Source organism: Rhipicephalus microplus, chromosome X (assembly GCF_043290135.1).
Source record: "Rhipicephalus microplus isolate Deutch F79 chromosome X, USDA_Rmic, whole genome shotgun sequence".
Taxonomy (NCBI): Eukaryota; Metazoa; Arthropoda; class Arachnida; order Ixodida; family Ixodidae; genus Rhipicephalus; species Rhipicephalus microplus.
Genome location: NC_134710.1, coordinates 47,520,806 through 47,536,632, shown reverse-complemented (window position 1 = coordinate 47,536,632; position 15,827 = coordinate 47,520,806). Strand labels below are relative to the sequence as shown.

The window sequence follows — 15,827 nt, the reverse complement described above, 5'->3', positions numbered from 1 at the left end:
GATGAGGCTGAAAATGGAATGGTTTCATGCATATTAGATCCAGTTGAAGCCTTACTCACATAAAATGGACTGAAAAAGTTTAAACTGCTTCGTATGACGTTGTTTTGCTTGTTTTAAGCTTTAACATGTTGACTGCTTTTGTAGTTTCCACTGAAAATTAACACATAGTCTTTTTATTGGCCATCAGGTGAACAAGATGTCACTCATTGAACATACGGAAGATGGTGACCCACTCAAGTTTACGCTGTGTTCCAAAGACCCACATCAGGAAGGTGTTTCCTTTATTATTCAGACACCTTCTATGGAAGCTCGTAACAAATGGGTCTCAAATATTCGGGCCATACTGGAAACCCAACTAGACTTCCTTAGAGGTATGGCTTTATCATTTTTCCCTGTTCTGTACTTGAACCATTTTTTATGACAACTGTAAAAACACTGTGTATTCAGATTGATTTGGATGCACATTAAGAGACACTGGTGTTAAAATACACAGTTTTCCACTGTGGCATGCCTCATAATTATATTATGCCATTGTTATGTGAAACTGTATAAATAATTGGTTCAAGCTGTCCAGATAAAATTTCTATATATTGGTTATATACTTCATCTTTCAAGTTTTAACACATGCATAGCTAATAAGCATAATTTCTCCTACTCTAGCCTTGAGTGTGGCTGTGCATGCGGCCAGGAGCTTCTACAACTTTTGTGCATGCGTGTGGGTTTGTGTGCGTACGTGCGTGCATATGTAAATGAGGGGGGAGGCGATCAGAACTTCTCTACCCTAGCCCTGCTTACTGCACTAATGGAGCCACTTTTAGATGTACAGAAGGACTGGCAATAGAGTGGTCGAACAGTTGGCCGCGGACCACGCCAGCGATTCCTTGAGCTCGTATGCAACATGGCCACTCGATATATTGTTGCTCTGTAGCCATGTTTTCATCACAGACAGTGGTGACTGTATATAGTGCTTTCAGTTTTAGTTTCTGTGCATGTCAATTGTTCATTTGTAGCGGTTTGCGAAAAGCATGTAAGGCTGCTTGCAGCAAACACCTTTGCTCAGAAGTCCGCATGCAGTTTTTCAGTTGACGAGGGTGGAAAGTTTTAAATCAGCTTGGCAGGTGGCCACTGTATTTGGTTAAATTCAATGCAGTGCATGGTAGTATTTGGATAAATTATTGTGCTAAACAGCTTGTTTACAAAAGCATAAGTCTATTTATTGTTTGGGTACATGACTGCTGATGTATAAAATAAAAGAGACATTATTACAGGTGATTTCGCTTATGAAGACATAAAAACAAAATCGTTCTTTGCTTTCCTATGATATAATTGATTATGTTTATTAATGGTAAATTAACAAGACAAAAATTGTGAATTTGAAGACCTCATTTGGAATTAGGAAGATAATGTTTTACTAATGTATATTGCACCTAAGGAGAGATGCATATAAAGAAAACTGCTTTCCTTGCCGTTAGCAGTGTAAATTAGCTAAATGTGTAAGCTACATACATATTGCACCACTGCTACACTTCCTTCACGCATCGAAAGATGGTTTAATGACAGATGATTTGCAGCATATGGCATCCCTATGTCATTTCGTGAGGGCACTTGTTTTTAACGCAACAGCTTATCTCAAATCCAGTGTCTACTTCTTGAAGGCGCTGCCTTCAGCAGACTGCTCAGCCACTCTAGACAAGTGTGATTCTGTCTGTTATAGGGAGCGCTCAAAGGCATAGCGCAGAGGCTACTCACAGCGCCACGCACATGCAGTGGAAAAAAAAAAAACCAAGCTCATTTGCGAGAACGACGCAGCGCAGTGCAGCACATGCAGATGTCATCTGCTTCTTAACCACCCGTTCGCTTTTCTCGCGCTTGGCTGCGCTTAGAACCATGCGAATATTTTGGATGCATTCCTACCTGGTCACTAATTCTTGCACCCCAGGCTGTCGACACAATTGTCTTTTGTTTTTTGTTTTTGTATATTTTTCTCATGAAAAGCTGAAATATTCTGTCTTTTTTTGCTTGTAATGTGAGGGGCTGCATTGTGAAACTTGTAGTTTACACAGAAGGGCCATAGCAGCATAGGCGCGTGGAACTTGATCGAAAGATGGTTTAATGACAGATGATTTGCTGCATGCGCCATCCCTGCGTCATTTCATGCAAGCACTTGTTTTTAGCGCAATAGCATTAGTGAGTTCATTTCGCAGAAATTCTGGTATCGGCGTCATTAGTTGTGAGTGAAAAATGATCTTATCCGAAACCGAAAAATTGAGAAAGATGCAGATAAAATAAGTACAAAAATTTTCGGGTACCACTACGCGTAAACCCTGGCTGTCTGTGTGGCAAGCAGCTGTTCTACCACGCAGCCACGATACTTGTTAAAACCGATTTGGAAAGAAAGCTCGATATATGAATGTCATGTAGCTAAAGGAGTCTCCTTAACGTATCGTGTATTTTACGACAGAAGCGTATCATCACGCCAGGCATCAAAACATGTGAATTGAGCAACACGGTATTTTAAAGGCCCACCCATTACAAAAGCGCTTGGGCATACTTAAAGGGACACTGAAATAGTTTTAATGATTGTGTATAAACAGATTGGGCTGGTAGAGCAAGTCCTAGGGGTCATTTACAGAAAGATTTAAGTTCTGTGCCTAAACTGTGTAATTTATTACACTTTAAAGCTGCGAATTTCTGCAGATCACTGCATCTCAGCCAAACACGTTTTCAACCACCCATTCACAGTACAACATCCTCTAGTAGTACGATGTCACCCAGCTTTCTAATCTGATTGCCTGTGGAATGCATAGAAGTAAGATCGGCTGGTAGGGTGGCGGCATCTGTCGGAGCAGATATCAACCACTCCGCGATCTTGGGCAGGTTGGTTTGTCCTACTTGAAGTGGTATAGAGCATTACGATAAAGAAAAAATGACCACGCAAATCTGCCCTTTTGTGACGATCTGCTCGGTCATTCCTTCTTTACCATAATGCGCTGTACCAGTTCAAGTTCTAAGTGCTAAAGCTTTTCACTACCATAGCCATCAGCGAACGTCGAAAGAGTCTTAACGCTTCGTGTCGTTTTACGGCTTTGCCTCTAACATGCGGCTATGTTAGCTATGCACATTCGGAGCGTATTCGCTGTTGATTAACGCACAGATAGCGACTGCGGTTGCGTAGTGTTAGCAGCCAACAGTAGTTCTGTTTTCAATCTGTGCACATTTGCCGTACGCGTTCCTTCAGAACTATATCGTTGCTAATGCACATTCGGAGCGTATTCGCTGTTGATGAACGCACAGATAGCGACTGCGGTTGCGTAGTGTTAGCAGCCAACAGTAGTTCTGTTTTCAACCTGTGCGCGTTTGCCGTACGCATTCCTTCAGAACTGTATCGCTACTATTTGTGATTGCATTGATGTGCTTTAGTCCGCAGCATTACGGCATGACGTATGCATGTGGGAAATGGACATGGGTCGGGCATGTAGCACGTAGACGGGATAACCACTGGTCATTAAGGGTAATTAACTGGATTTCTAGAGAAGACAAGTGGGTTAGGGGGAGACAGAAGGTTAGGTGGGCAGATGAGATTAAGAAGTTTGTGGGTATAAATTGGCAGCAGCAAGCACAGAACTGAGTTGACTGGCGGAACATGGGAGAGGCCTTTGTCCTGCAGTGGACGTAGTCAAGCTGATGATGATACTGACACCATGATGCAATGGTTGGAATCAGTGCACGTTGGATGCGCACGTACTGTAGTGGTTGCACGTGATCACGTCGATATGACCTCATTTTTATTCACAGTGGTTGTGGTGGAACATTAGCTTGGACTATAGGTACGCGCTGGCCATGCGTGTGCCTTTTCCAGATGGCATGTGCGCTGCCGTCCGCATTGGGCTGTGGTGTCCGAGATAGGGTGCAACCTGTCAGCTTAGAGGCTGTGATGGGGTGAGCATGCTCAAACCGCCGAGCATGCTCATGAGGGTGCTGCGATTTCCAGTAATGCCAGTGTGTCTCATGAGTTGAGGAGACAAGGCAGGGATGAAAAGGAGGGTATAGATATAATTGTTCGTAGTGGCCTTCATACACAGCGTGCCACTAAATTTGTGGTGCAAATGATTTGATGATGCTCTAGCCTAAATGCTGACAAAACTTCGAAAAACCTTTTCAGGTTTCCTTTAATCATTACCTGCAGCTAAGTGAACAGCTATGTAGGTTTGCGTGTTGCCCTACAGACGCGTAGTAGACCCTTTGCTGATTCAAAAAAGCAATTATTACGGCGCTATGGGCACTTGACAACCAGTATGCATTCAGTGAAACTTTTAAATGGCCAATGTTACGTGCACAGCCATTTGTTTTCTTACGTCATGGTTGAGGCATGCATCGAAAATCAAAGCAGGCTAGCTGTTCAGCAGGTGATACACACGAGCCTCGATTATGCTCTTGCCATCTGCCCTTGAAAGCGAAGCTCAAGTGTCCTCCAATTTTTTCACATTTTCTCATTTCCTGTGAAAGGCAAAGCTCAGAACATAAGCCATGCACGTGCAAGTGTTCCCTCTAACAGTGTACCGACCTGTACAGTAGGCTTTATATTAAACTAATTAAATTGGATAGTACTTTGTTCAGCGAGTATTCTCATCTCAGTGGTCATTTATTAACTCGATTTCATTTCTTTTGTTCTCCTTTAGCCATACAGTCTCCTATAGCTTATCAGAAAGAGCTTACAAAGGATATGTAAGTATTGGGATGTTTTATTATCTCTAATGAAAGAGTGCATTGCATTGCTTGTGTTCTAAATATTAGCATCTGTCTGGTTAGCCACCTCTTTGATGAGCACGCATTTCACAATGTGACAACAGTGCACAGTGTGACTGACACTTTGTGTGCTTGGCAAGGGAAGACAAATACTGTGTTGTGTTTTTATATTGATACTTATCTCTCAAATATTTCCCTTAAAGTGAATTGACGGGATGTGTTAACATTTAAACACAAAATGTTGTTTTATAGCTATAAGAACTCTTGGATAACTAGTCTTCAATTCATCTTTTGTAAAAAAATGTGCACGCACCTAAGCAAGTTAGCGTGCCAACAGCACAAGTGCCATTAGAACATTGCAGACACGGTCTGCTTTAGCATCGAAAGCGGTGGTAACTGAAACGTGTTTTCCATTAGAATTTTGCTTAATCATGTGATTATAGTAGAAGTAGGGATAGCACTACTGGTAGTAAGTAGTATATAGTTAGTACAGACTCTAGAAGAAAAGCTGGGCTGAAAGCACCCCTACCACGAAAACACCCCCATTACCCTGTAATTGTCATTGTTGCCTTTGCAATGATTTACAGGTCGGCTAAAATTAACCCTGTTTATTGTTTGTATTTCTGGCAATATGAATCAAGCGTGAGCATTTTGAGGGATAAGAAACGTGCTGGCAGTGTTCAGTGTTCATTAAAAAAATTTTTAGGAAAGATTCAAGGCTATTTAGGCAATCTACTGTGCACCGGACTCGCGGCGCAGGAAGATTTATTGGCAGGCACTAATGTTAGATGGCGTCACCATACCCACTTGGGTTCAAGATAGTGGCTGATTGCACATCTTCTGACAGAATTAGGAGTTGCTGCACTTTTTGCTTACACATACCTTTTTCTCTACGTTGTATAAGCTCACTTTCATTAATTACGACGAAAACTGAATACCACCAACAAGCCTAGTTTGCCCATAATAGGCTGGCAACGCTCGCACTGCAGTGTAGTGACAGAGATGGCAATTCCCTTGTGGTCGGAGATTTGAGTGCATGGGCCCTATTGGGAGCTTTTTTTTAGGGTCTGTACTAACACTGTCCTAAATAGTTTTTAATGGAGCCATGCAAGTCTTTTGGAAGGGGTTAATTGATCCCACCCACCTAGTTTATGTATAATACTAATTGTAGTTAAAGGTCTTCTTGCATAGCTTTTCCCAAAACAATAAGCCATCATTGATTATGCTAGATTTTTTAGTAGTCACGACTGATTGGTAACAATTAAAGAGCAAGCAGAGTGGCTCATAAAATAGTAATAAATAAATAGATCCAAATTCAATGTCTAGCTCTGGGACCTCCTCCTGTATATTCTGTTATGTAGTTCAGAACTTTATATATAATGTTGTTGTAAATGTGGGGAACATTTATGTAGTAATTATAGTGTTCAATGTGTTTACCTAGATCGTTATTGTGTCTTATCATATCTCATTTAAGTGTTTTAGACATAACTAAAAGTGCAGCATGGTTTATCATTTTTATGCCAGCAAGTTTTTAGAGGTATCAAGACTCGCATCAAGACGAATTCAATATAACAAATTTCAGCTGCAGTGCTGCATGGCCCCTTTAAAGTTTTAAGGAGCTTATTTTAGAACATTTTGCTTTGTACTTTTGTGCCTAAGATTTTTTCAAGAAATATAGGCGTGTATGCTTGTCTTCTATGGAGATATGAAGTGTGTTCAAAAAGAAACCAAACCTTTGCTGTAACACCTTCACTACTTATTGCACGTCATTTTAAGTGCTGTCTCCCTCATAGTCCCCTCTACTGGCAATGCACTGTTCCCATTGTTTCTTTCATCTTTGGAAAGCCTCCTAGACTGCTCTCTCTGGAATGACACCTGGTTCTCTTCTTGCGCTGTCCTCTATTTCCTCTTTGGTTTGGAAACAACGTCCTTGGCAGAGGGCTTTTCAGCTTGGGAAATACAGAAAAGTCAGCTGGGGCTAAGTCTGCAGAATATTGTGGGTGGGGCACAACAGAAGTGCTGTGTTCTGCAAAGTAGTTGCTGACTAGGAGTAACGCATGAGCGGACATTGTTATGGCATAACATCCAAGACTGATTTCCCCAACATTCAGGCTTCTTGCTGCACACAGAATTTCTCGAAACAACTAGGATTCCCTGGTAAGCTTTTTTGTTTACCATCTGGCCATGTGGTTCGAATTCCTGATGAACATTGCCTTAGCAGTTAAAAAATGCAATAAACACCACTTTCATTTTTGACCAACTCATGCGGGCGTTTTTCGGACGTTTCAACATCATAGCCATAAACCCATGTCTCATTGCCTGTGATGATGTTAAGATAGTTTTCATTGTCATTGACTGTGGCGAGTAGTTCTTGGCTGATATCAACATGCGTCAGCCTCTGTTCATCAGTCAAGAAATGTAGCACGAATTTCGCACTGACACAAGGCATCCAGAGCTTGTCACTCGAAATTGCACGACCGAAATTGCATGACAAGATTCTGTGCTGATACCCACTTCATGAGCAACTGCTTTAATTATCGGACGACAATTTCCAGGAATCGCAGTTCGCACTGTCTCAACATGGTTGTCATCTCTCGACTTACACAGTCCTCCCCGTGAACTGAAATGTCTCTGTGAAAGTTTTCCTAAGTTTGTGGCAGAACTTCACACACACATACACACACACACACATTATTCTTCCTATTTCTTCATTGTCCTTTGCACGAATCTGAAAAACGGCTTGTTCATGTGCTCACTTTAGCAGCTGTAGCTTTCGAACTAACAGAGCGAAAAGTGGCAAATCACAGTTTTCTTGCGTAAACATGCTGCTAGACGCGCTTAGTAGCCCCAGCGCTCCCTCTGCAGTTGGCGCGCTACTTGAAAAGTTGGGTTTCTTTTTTAACACACCTTGTATATAGGACACACTAGCCTGTTTTTCTTGTGAAGTCAAGCAGGTCATCAGCTTCATTATTATAAATGCTCATTTCTATAAAGCAGCCAGATAGGGGTTTTTATGGTGAGAGACAGCATCAAAGCTCAATGACCTGCTTGCATCTTGACAAGATATTGCAGAGCATTATTATTATTATTATTATTATTATTATTATTATTATTATTATTATTATTATTATTATTATTATTATTACTATTATTATTATTAAATAAAAAAACTGATCACTATTACATTTATTTCATTGGTTTCACTATAGCTTACAGAAGTTTATGGTAGTTACTTTGTTTCAAATCAAATATTTTTGGGTTGTAACTTATCACTTTAATTTTTTTTTGCCAGTCAAGCTCCATATTTATTAACTTCACTTTTATATTAAATGTAAATCTTTTGTATCTGTAGACTTGTTTGGTCATTGTCAATAAAAAGAAATATGTGATGTACTGTGCACTCATCCTTGAAGGTTCGTGCTGTGCTATTGCATTGCCTGTGCAAGCTTGAGTTAGTGTTCATTTTTTATGCATCAATTTGCTGAACTTAATTTTTTTGTACCATTGAAATGGCATTGTGCTGCGTACCCTAAGCAAGATATACTGGCTGGCTAACCTATAGTTTTTATTGAACTATGAACTGGTTTTAAGTTTTGCTGTTGTAAGCATTTTGTTTGGCATTTGGTCATGGAGAGCAAAGGCCCACTGCAATGCTTCCCCCACAATGCCTGGCTTTCATCCTAAATGAGGATGCCTTGTGTGAGATTATAAGGAGCTTGCATGCCATATGTATTGTTGAAGGTTCCTTTGCTTCCCTGGCATTCCTCATGGAAATGTGTAACCCTGGCTTTGTTTGCCCCCTCCCCCAGGCTACCTTCCCCAAGCAAAACATTCAAAACTTGATCTCCTTCCAAAAATCCTGTATAGCCAACCCCATGGTTCTATTTTGTAAGTAAGGTTGTTGTCTCTGCCCTACATTCTTTCTCTGAGCTTCATAGTAAAGCCTTGTTCATCTGGCACCTTCACCATCTACTCAATATGGACAGCACTGAGAAAAATGGGGGAAAAGAGTTCGCGTTCTCTCTTGGGTATTGAAATTTCTTTGTTTAATTAGCCGATAGGAATGCTTGTGTGCTGTCCCAAGAAAATGATGTTATACATCAATTTTTTTAGAAGCTATGAAAGAATGTTATGTCAGTCAACTGGGACATTTTTTCTCTTGGTACGGTAGGAAGGGAAGGTGCAGAACATTGGTGTGGTTCTTTTATAAACAGCTTGAATTCCAAATATTGTATGTTTCCCTGTATATAACAGATGAAAATAAGTAAATCTTCTTCACACTTACCTATAAAATACTCAGTACCCAAACACTTACCTATAAAATACTCAGTACCCAAACACTAGAAGCGTTCCCTTAGGGTTTACCTCAGTAACTATATTTTGCATTCTTCCCTTTACATATATAAACCAAAGCATTAATGAAGGCAGATTAGTTTCATGCTAATATACACAATAGGTATTATGTTTTTTATGTTTTTTTTAACCTTGCCTTTTTCAGCGTATGCAGACAGGTGTTTTTTGTAGATGTTTGTTAGAAAAGAAGGCATATTTTTATTCATAGTTGTGTTAGTGCGTAGCAATTGTCTTCAGGGAGAAAGTGAAAGGTCACCATTCAATAAAACATGTGTAGTTAACCAAAACAAAATCATATATTCCTGCTTATTCCCAGTGTGCATGCCATTAAAACTGCATGGATGGATAGTAGTTGTATGTCTGATAAACAAGGCTTGACTTGGCTCTTTCTTTGCTTGCACAATGCTTTGTATCCAACTTGTGAGGCGCATAACAGTTTTTTTTTCTTTGCATTCATTGATGCTACAAATCATGCCCAGCTTACCTTCATAGCTTTATTTTCTTGTTTGCCTTATTATTTTTCTCATTGAACCACATAGTCTTTCTGCTTATTCATAAGTGCCATGCATTTCTGCAATGCACCTTTGAATCAATGCATGCTTCAACTGAAGGGTGCAATTTGTAATAATATAAAAAAGTATTATTGTTATTAGTAGTGGTAGTGGTAGTAGTGGTAGTAGTAGTACTACAACTGCAGCATGTCATTTCACTACTTGGCAAGTTTGTAGAATAAAAATTTCTATTCATATTGAAAATCACAGATAATGCATGTAGTATTTAAATTTATTGTTTGTCAGTATCAATTCCATGGTGGACTGGACTTGCGTCTCTCAATGGTCTACTGTATAGTCTCTGGGCTGTGTGAAAAGCCAAATTGAATAATGTTACTTGTGTATGCAAGGTCTGTGAACTGAATTATTCTGACAGTTATGCTCTTGGCTTAGAAACTACTCTATTTTAATTCAAGCAGTGGGAGAAATTGCATTGGTTGGCTAAAAGATGACTGGAAGTACAGTTTGTGCGACTCTTGCAGCTCGGCACCTGAACTGAGCTCACTGTGGAACCCATCACTGCGCAAGACATTGTCACACCCAGCTGCAGCGCACAAGTGTACACGGGGCAGTGTGTCAGTGGTGGACAGTGGCACCTCAAAGTCCATGCGGCAGCGTGATAAGAAGCTGGTGCGGCCTGCCGAGGCAGAAGATCGTAAAGCACCGCAACACAGCCCCGGCAAAGGCAAACGCACCTTTCTCGAGGGCTTCCGCAACACACTGCGGCCCAAGGCAGCTGCGAAGCCCGAGGCCGCCCTCTGCTTCAGCCACAGCTTAGACTCGGCCAGTCGGGCAGCAGCAACACTCGAGCCCACGGCCGATGGCCGTCGCTGGTCCGAGACGGTAAGGGCTCCCCTCGAGGCGCCATTGGCCACTAGTGCTGCTCAGGACTGATGTGCCACGCCTGTAGATATGTACAGAGAGCTGCAAGGTGATAACTGTGAAAAGTGTGCCCAACTTACCATGCATGGTTGTTTGTGCCGCAAATGCTCTGTGCAGGAGCACCCATGCAGGATTCTGCATGTGTGCAGCTACTCACAGCGTTGCTAACCCAAGTCTGAATGTTGTACATAGGTGTAAATGACAGTCAATGTATATCATTGGCACGAGACGTCCGGCAGGCTGTAGCTAGGCCTAGCTGTTGTTTGACTCGCATCGGTATTGTCCAACACAAGTGCTGCCCTGTGACGGGGTGTGCTCACCTGGGTTGGCTGACTGCAGGTCCCTCCAAGAACAAGGAAAAATGCTCAGCTTCCCTGAACTGCTCCATGCTAGTTGGGAGTTTGTTTGTTCTGGCTGTTGTGCTCTGCATTGTCGCACCAGTTGTTTCCTCTCTCACTCTCCTGATCAAGTCTCCAGGACCTGTGCTTGAACGATGAGTTGTAAACTAGCAATTCAGCCAAATTGATATGGTGGAAGATGAGACTACATGAAAACACAGTACCTTGACAAGCAGGGCTGCGGGCAGTGTTTCCCGGCCAGCCGTGATCCTTTCCTCTCCAGTCTTTCGAAGTTGGTTTTGAGCAGGTGGCTTGGCTGCAGTACTTCTGCGACTGGGCGGGGGAGATGCATAATATTTTGCACCAGCAGGAGAATGGCTTGTTTGTATAGTGTGAAATATGAGCTGTACATTATGTGAGTCTACTTCAAAGACCCGTGCAGAATGGAAGAAGCAAGGGATGTATAAAGTACTAGTCAGTATTTATGGCTAAATGATTTTATAATAAACTTGTTCACTTGCATGTCGTTTGTGTCATACCACATGACCTTCCTGTACTAACTATGCAGCTGCATCATTTCCTGTAAGATGTGCCAGAAGCAGGTAAGTCAACCTTGCATGCAGCTACAGTCTAGCTGGAAACCAGTAATGACAACAGCTCGAAGCAAGTATGTGGGTTTTTCCTGATGCTTATAACCACTTACACTTCAAGCACTAAAATTTACTTTCTCAAAGGCTCTTGATCAAAAAACTTCACATCTGCACATGGAAGATTCATTTTCCATTACTTTTGTAGCCATACTTCATGTGGTTTATTGTGCTTATTGCAGGATGGCTTTTAATGCTAGGCTAAGTTACTGTTGATGTAAACATCATTTGCAGTGTTTTGAACTCATTTACTCAGTGCAGTTTATTCAAATGAAGGTATGGTGGGGCTCATCATGCTACCTTTATGCAGCTTTTATCTTGTCATAACCAATCACGAAACGTACACCCTTCTCCTGTTGTTCAATGAAATAGTAAAAGCTCAAATGCTGATTTTAACAGACAGGCTTTTTGACCTTGTATGTAGACATGTATACTTAGGAAGGTGTCTGTCCTATAAGGACATCAAAGATGCCTGTTACATTTGTTATTCTAAGTATTGTTTGGTAAATAGCTTTTGTTGTCACAAAGTTTTGAGAGAATGATTCTCTGTGGAATACGTTCCTGTAAAGCCACAGCGTTTGCATTGCTGCTACTGCTGCTATGCCTCTAGCTTTTCATTAAGACATTGAGAGCACCCTCTTTTAAATTGGGTGGTAAATGATATAGCGATGAGCTCATTCCTGTACCTTTTTTGTTTAAATATCTATGGTTCATGCTTATTTCGAGCACAAAAGGTTGTCCGCCATGGTAGATCATTGGCTAGCTTACAAGTTCATAGGAAGCTCTTTAGCAGGATTAATTTCTTAGATGGAAAGCTTTGTTTTTGAAAAAATTAACTTGATCAAATTTCTTGATACTGGTTCTCCAGGGTGACTGTAGCTATCCACGCTGGACGCACACTGCCAGGACATGCGTGCACTTTGGGGCAATGGCAAACAATTAAACAATAAAGTTAGGTCATAGGGCTTTTGCATTGCAATATTTTAGACTGCTTATATTACATTTAGGAAAATGTCTTCCTAGCAGTGTATTACCCCTGTCACACGGGCACTCGCGAAGACCGTTTAACTCCCTCGTCCTTACGACAACGAAGATACGGTCCGTGTCACACAGCCACCCTTATGCAAGCGAAGATAAATGGAGCATTTCGCAAATGATATTCAACGATCTCCCTTCGCAGCGAAACGAGGTACTCTCGTCCCCAGCAGTCTAGAGATCAGAAAAAAATTTCGAGCACGAAGTGGCCGCAGTGAAAGAATAATACATTTTGGCAATATTAAACATTCTTTCGTTTTAGTACTCATTCACAACGGGTGTTTGTTTAGAATAATGAAATTGGAATACATTTCCTAAAATGAAACAGCGCTAGCTGAGCCCCCTCGCGGCAACTGTTACAACCTCGTCATGGCCGTGTGACACTGCCACAACTCCTTCTCCGTTGAACCCCCTAGGGGAGATTTACGTTGACTCTGTTCAACGGAGTTTGGTGGTGGCCGTGTGACAGGGGTATATGTTTGTTTTGAAGTAAGCCAACTTTAAGAAGGATACATGTAAGCTTGGCCTTTGGAAGCTGGCTCGCCCACATTTTCTGTTGCAGCGAAGCCTACATGTAAAGCAGAAAAATGTTTATGCGAGCTGGCGGTAAACACCAATTAAGATCATGCACAAAGCGCCACACGCATGCTCTAAGCTAGACAAGACGATGCACATCGCTAGCTAGAGAATTCGGTCTTGTGGATGGCCGTGGCAATCAAATGTCATTTAATGGGCACCTCTTCAGTCATGTCATTATGGATTTGTTGGGGTACACTCTACATGGGAGATCATGCACGAAGTGCCACATGCATACTCTAAGCTAGACAAGACGATGCACGTCGCTAGGTGAAGAATTTGGTCTTGTGAATGGCCGTGGCAATCAAACATCATTTAATGGGCACCTCTTCGGTCATGTCATTATGGATGTGTCAGGGTACACTCTGCATGGCAGTTTGAACATCAATGGACACATTCACAGTCTGGTCTTTGATACGAAATTCGCCTCCACTGTGTCACCTTTGTGGGGTTTCTAGCTTCACAGAGTGGAATAGCTCACTATTTTGACATCGTATTACTTTTAGGTTCAAGTTTCCCTTCCATGAAATTTTTTGTGTTGTAGATTTTAATAGAGCTCATTTGCATATAAATGAATTGTCTGTCGCTTCCAAGTTCAAGCATAGTGAAAGGGTTTTGACACGTTGCAACATCAGCGTTACATATTTAGTTTTGCCTAAGGGTGAGAATAAGAAGTGTTTGTGTAGGTGACTGTAATTTGCTCCAGAGTAATTTCCAAGCATTTCGTTTCTCTCTCCAGCTGCATTCCAAGCTTGAACACATTTTTCACATCCTCGCTGTATTTGTGCTCCACCCGGTTTGATACAATAAGAGTCATCCACCAAATAAGCAATGTTTCTGTTGTATGCTTTAAAAGCTGCATTGTGAAGGGAGAAACTCCTCGCATGTGTTTGGCTTTGAGAGGCTAGTGGACGTCTCTAATTGATATTAGATGTGTAAGTATGGAGACTGCACAGCGGTTCAATTATTGAGCTCATAGGTACTAGTTCCAAGTTGTAGACATGGCTGCAGCTTTGAAGCAAATTAGTCTGCGTGCTGAAACTAGTCTGCGTGCTGAAACATCGGCAGCAACACTATGTGTTCAGGAATTTTTTTTTATCTCTGAGCACATAACTGTAGCACTCGACTGTGAGGGACACTGTTGTGGTCAGCGCTCCAGACTACAGCCTTGGGAACCTGTGTAGCAAGACTACATTATCCAAGTGAAATACCGCCGACCTACTTTGTGCATTTATGCGTTCACGGGACAGTCTGTGCCTGACTCATGTTTGAAGCCACACTGGCCTGTTGTACTTCAATGGGCTGGAAACAATAGGTCTGGGATGCAACCTTTGCAGTAGGGATTAGTTCCCATGGCTTCGTGTCAAGGTCTTGCAGGGAAAGAGAAAAAATTAAATTAGCAATAACTTTAAAACTGGATTATAAATTCTGTTTATTTTAGCGCACATGTCACAGTCAAACGTAGCTGCAAAGAGAAAATGCCATTTTAGGGCAGAACTGCCATGTTAGTTTTGACAACAGTGGCAAAGGTTGGGCGTCGTGCCAAGAGCAGCATAATGCTGATCCGCAGGTTGCAGACCCCTGTTCTAGGCCATCACTGAGATAACTTCAATGCAATGATCAGATGGCAAAAGTTTCATCAACGGGAGTCGAACTCGCGACCTCTCGGTCCGCGAAAACAGATTACAGCCACGCTATCCATTGAGCCAGTCTCAGACTCTGAAGGCTTTTATATCTCGCACTTTCATCTCGGTACTCTAGGTCGGCGGGGTGGTGTCTGCATCTCGGAGCGGTGAGGTGAAGCACTGCATCATGACCGTGGCTTCCGTGATTGACTCCTACAATTCGTCTTTGCTATGCGTTCGTCTCGTTTCTAATACGAGAAGTGCAATTTGTCAAGTCAACGCCTAAGACACCGCTAGGTGGCTTTGTGGCTTTCATTCATATAAAAAAAATGCTTGCGACGTGCGCCTCCTTCGTCTGGCAGTAGCATCGCCGTAAGCGGGATCCTTCGTCTGGCAGTAGCGTCGCGTAAGCGGGATCGGGGCGATAATAAGCGGGTAACCGCTTATGATCGCCCCGAAAATAATCGTGGCCGGACTAGAAGGAAGATAGCACGTCCGTTGAGCCTCTCTCAACTGGCCGTGGGAATCAGTACCAGCAGGATGACGGCCCTAGCCTAAGTTCTGCGTCGAATCGGCGACGCCCTTCCGGCTGTCACTCCGCTTTTCTTTTTTTTTTTTTTATTGCGCTCCCACCGTTAAACACTACCGCTACCACAAAGGTTTGTTTTATCATGGATCATCAACGTTAGTCATCGGTATGGAGATGGGCCACCAAACGTCGGCGTGAGTACATCCACGTTAAATAGTGTTGTAGCTGCCAAACAGTGTGCAAGTTCTCTTATATCAATGTAAACAATCAACTACTTTTGTGTGAACACCTTTTAGCTTCGCGTTATGGTGATTCCTATGAAGGGGGGGGGGGGGGGGTGAACCACATTTTAATCTTTTACGTCGAGACCGGCTAGCCTTTCAAGGTGCACGTGGGCCCCAGGATTAGCGGGTGGGTAGGGAAAAAGCATCTGAGCGGTGCCGATATAGCTATTCTCGCTGCATTTGTACCCCCCCTTCAAATACCGCTACTTCGGCAGAGTTGTATCGTGTGCTGGGCGCACTTTGCGATCAGCATGCGGTACT

The 15,827-nt window shown here is 42.3% G+C and overlaps 1 protein-coding gene across 3 annotated transcripts in view; it reads left to right on the top strand.

The window, feature by feature from the left end:
- trio (trio Rho guanine nucleotide exchange factor) overlaps positions 1-15,827 on the top strand; it is a 458,133-nt gene that overhangs the window by 337,155 nt on the left and 105,151 nt on the right. For all 3 annotated transcript variants that reach the window (XM_075876473.1, XM_075876472.1, XM_037427115.2), the window contains exons 48-50: positions 188-371; positions 4,680-4,725; positions 10,133-10,493. In XM_075876473.1, the coding sequence (XP_075732588.1) occupies positions 188-371; positions 4,680-4,725; positions 10,133-10,493 (591 nt within the window). The remainder of the gene's footprint in view (positions 1-187; positions 372-4,679; positions 4,726-10,132; positions 10,494-15,827) is intronic.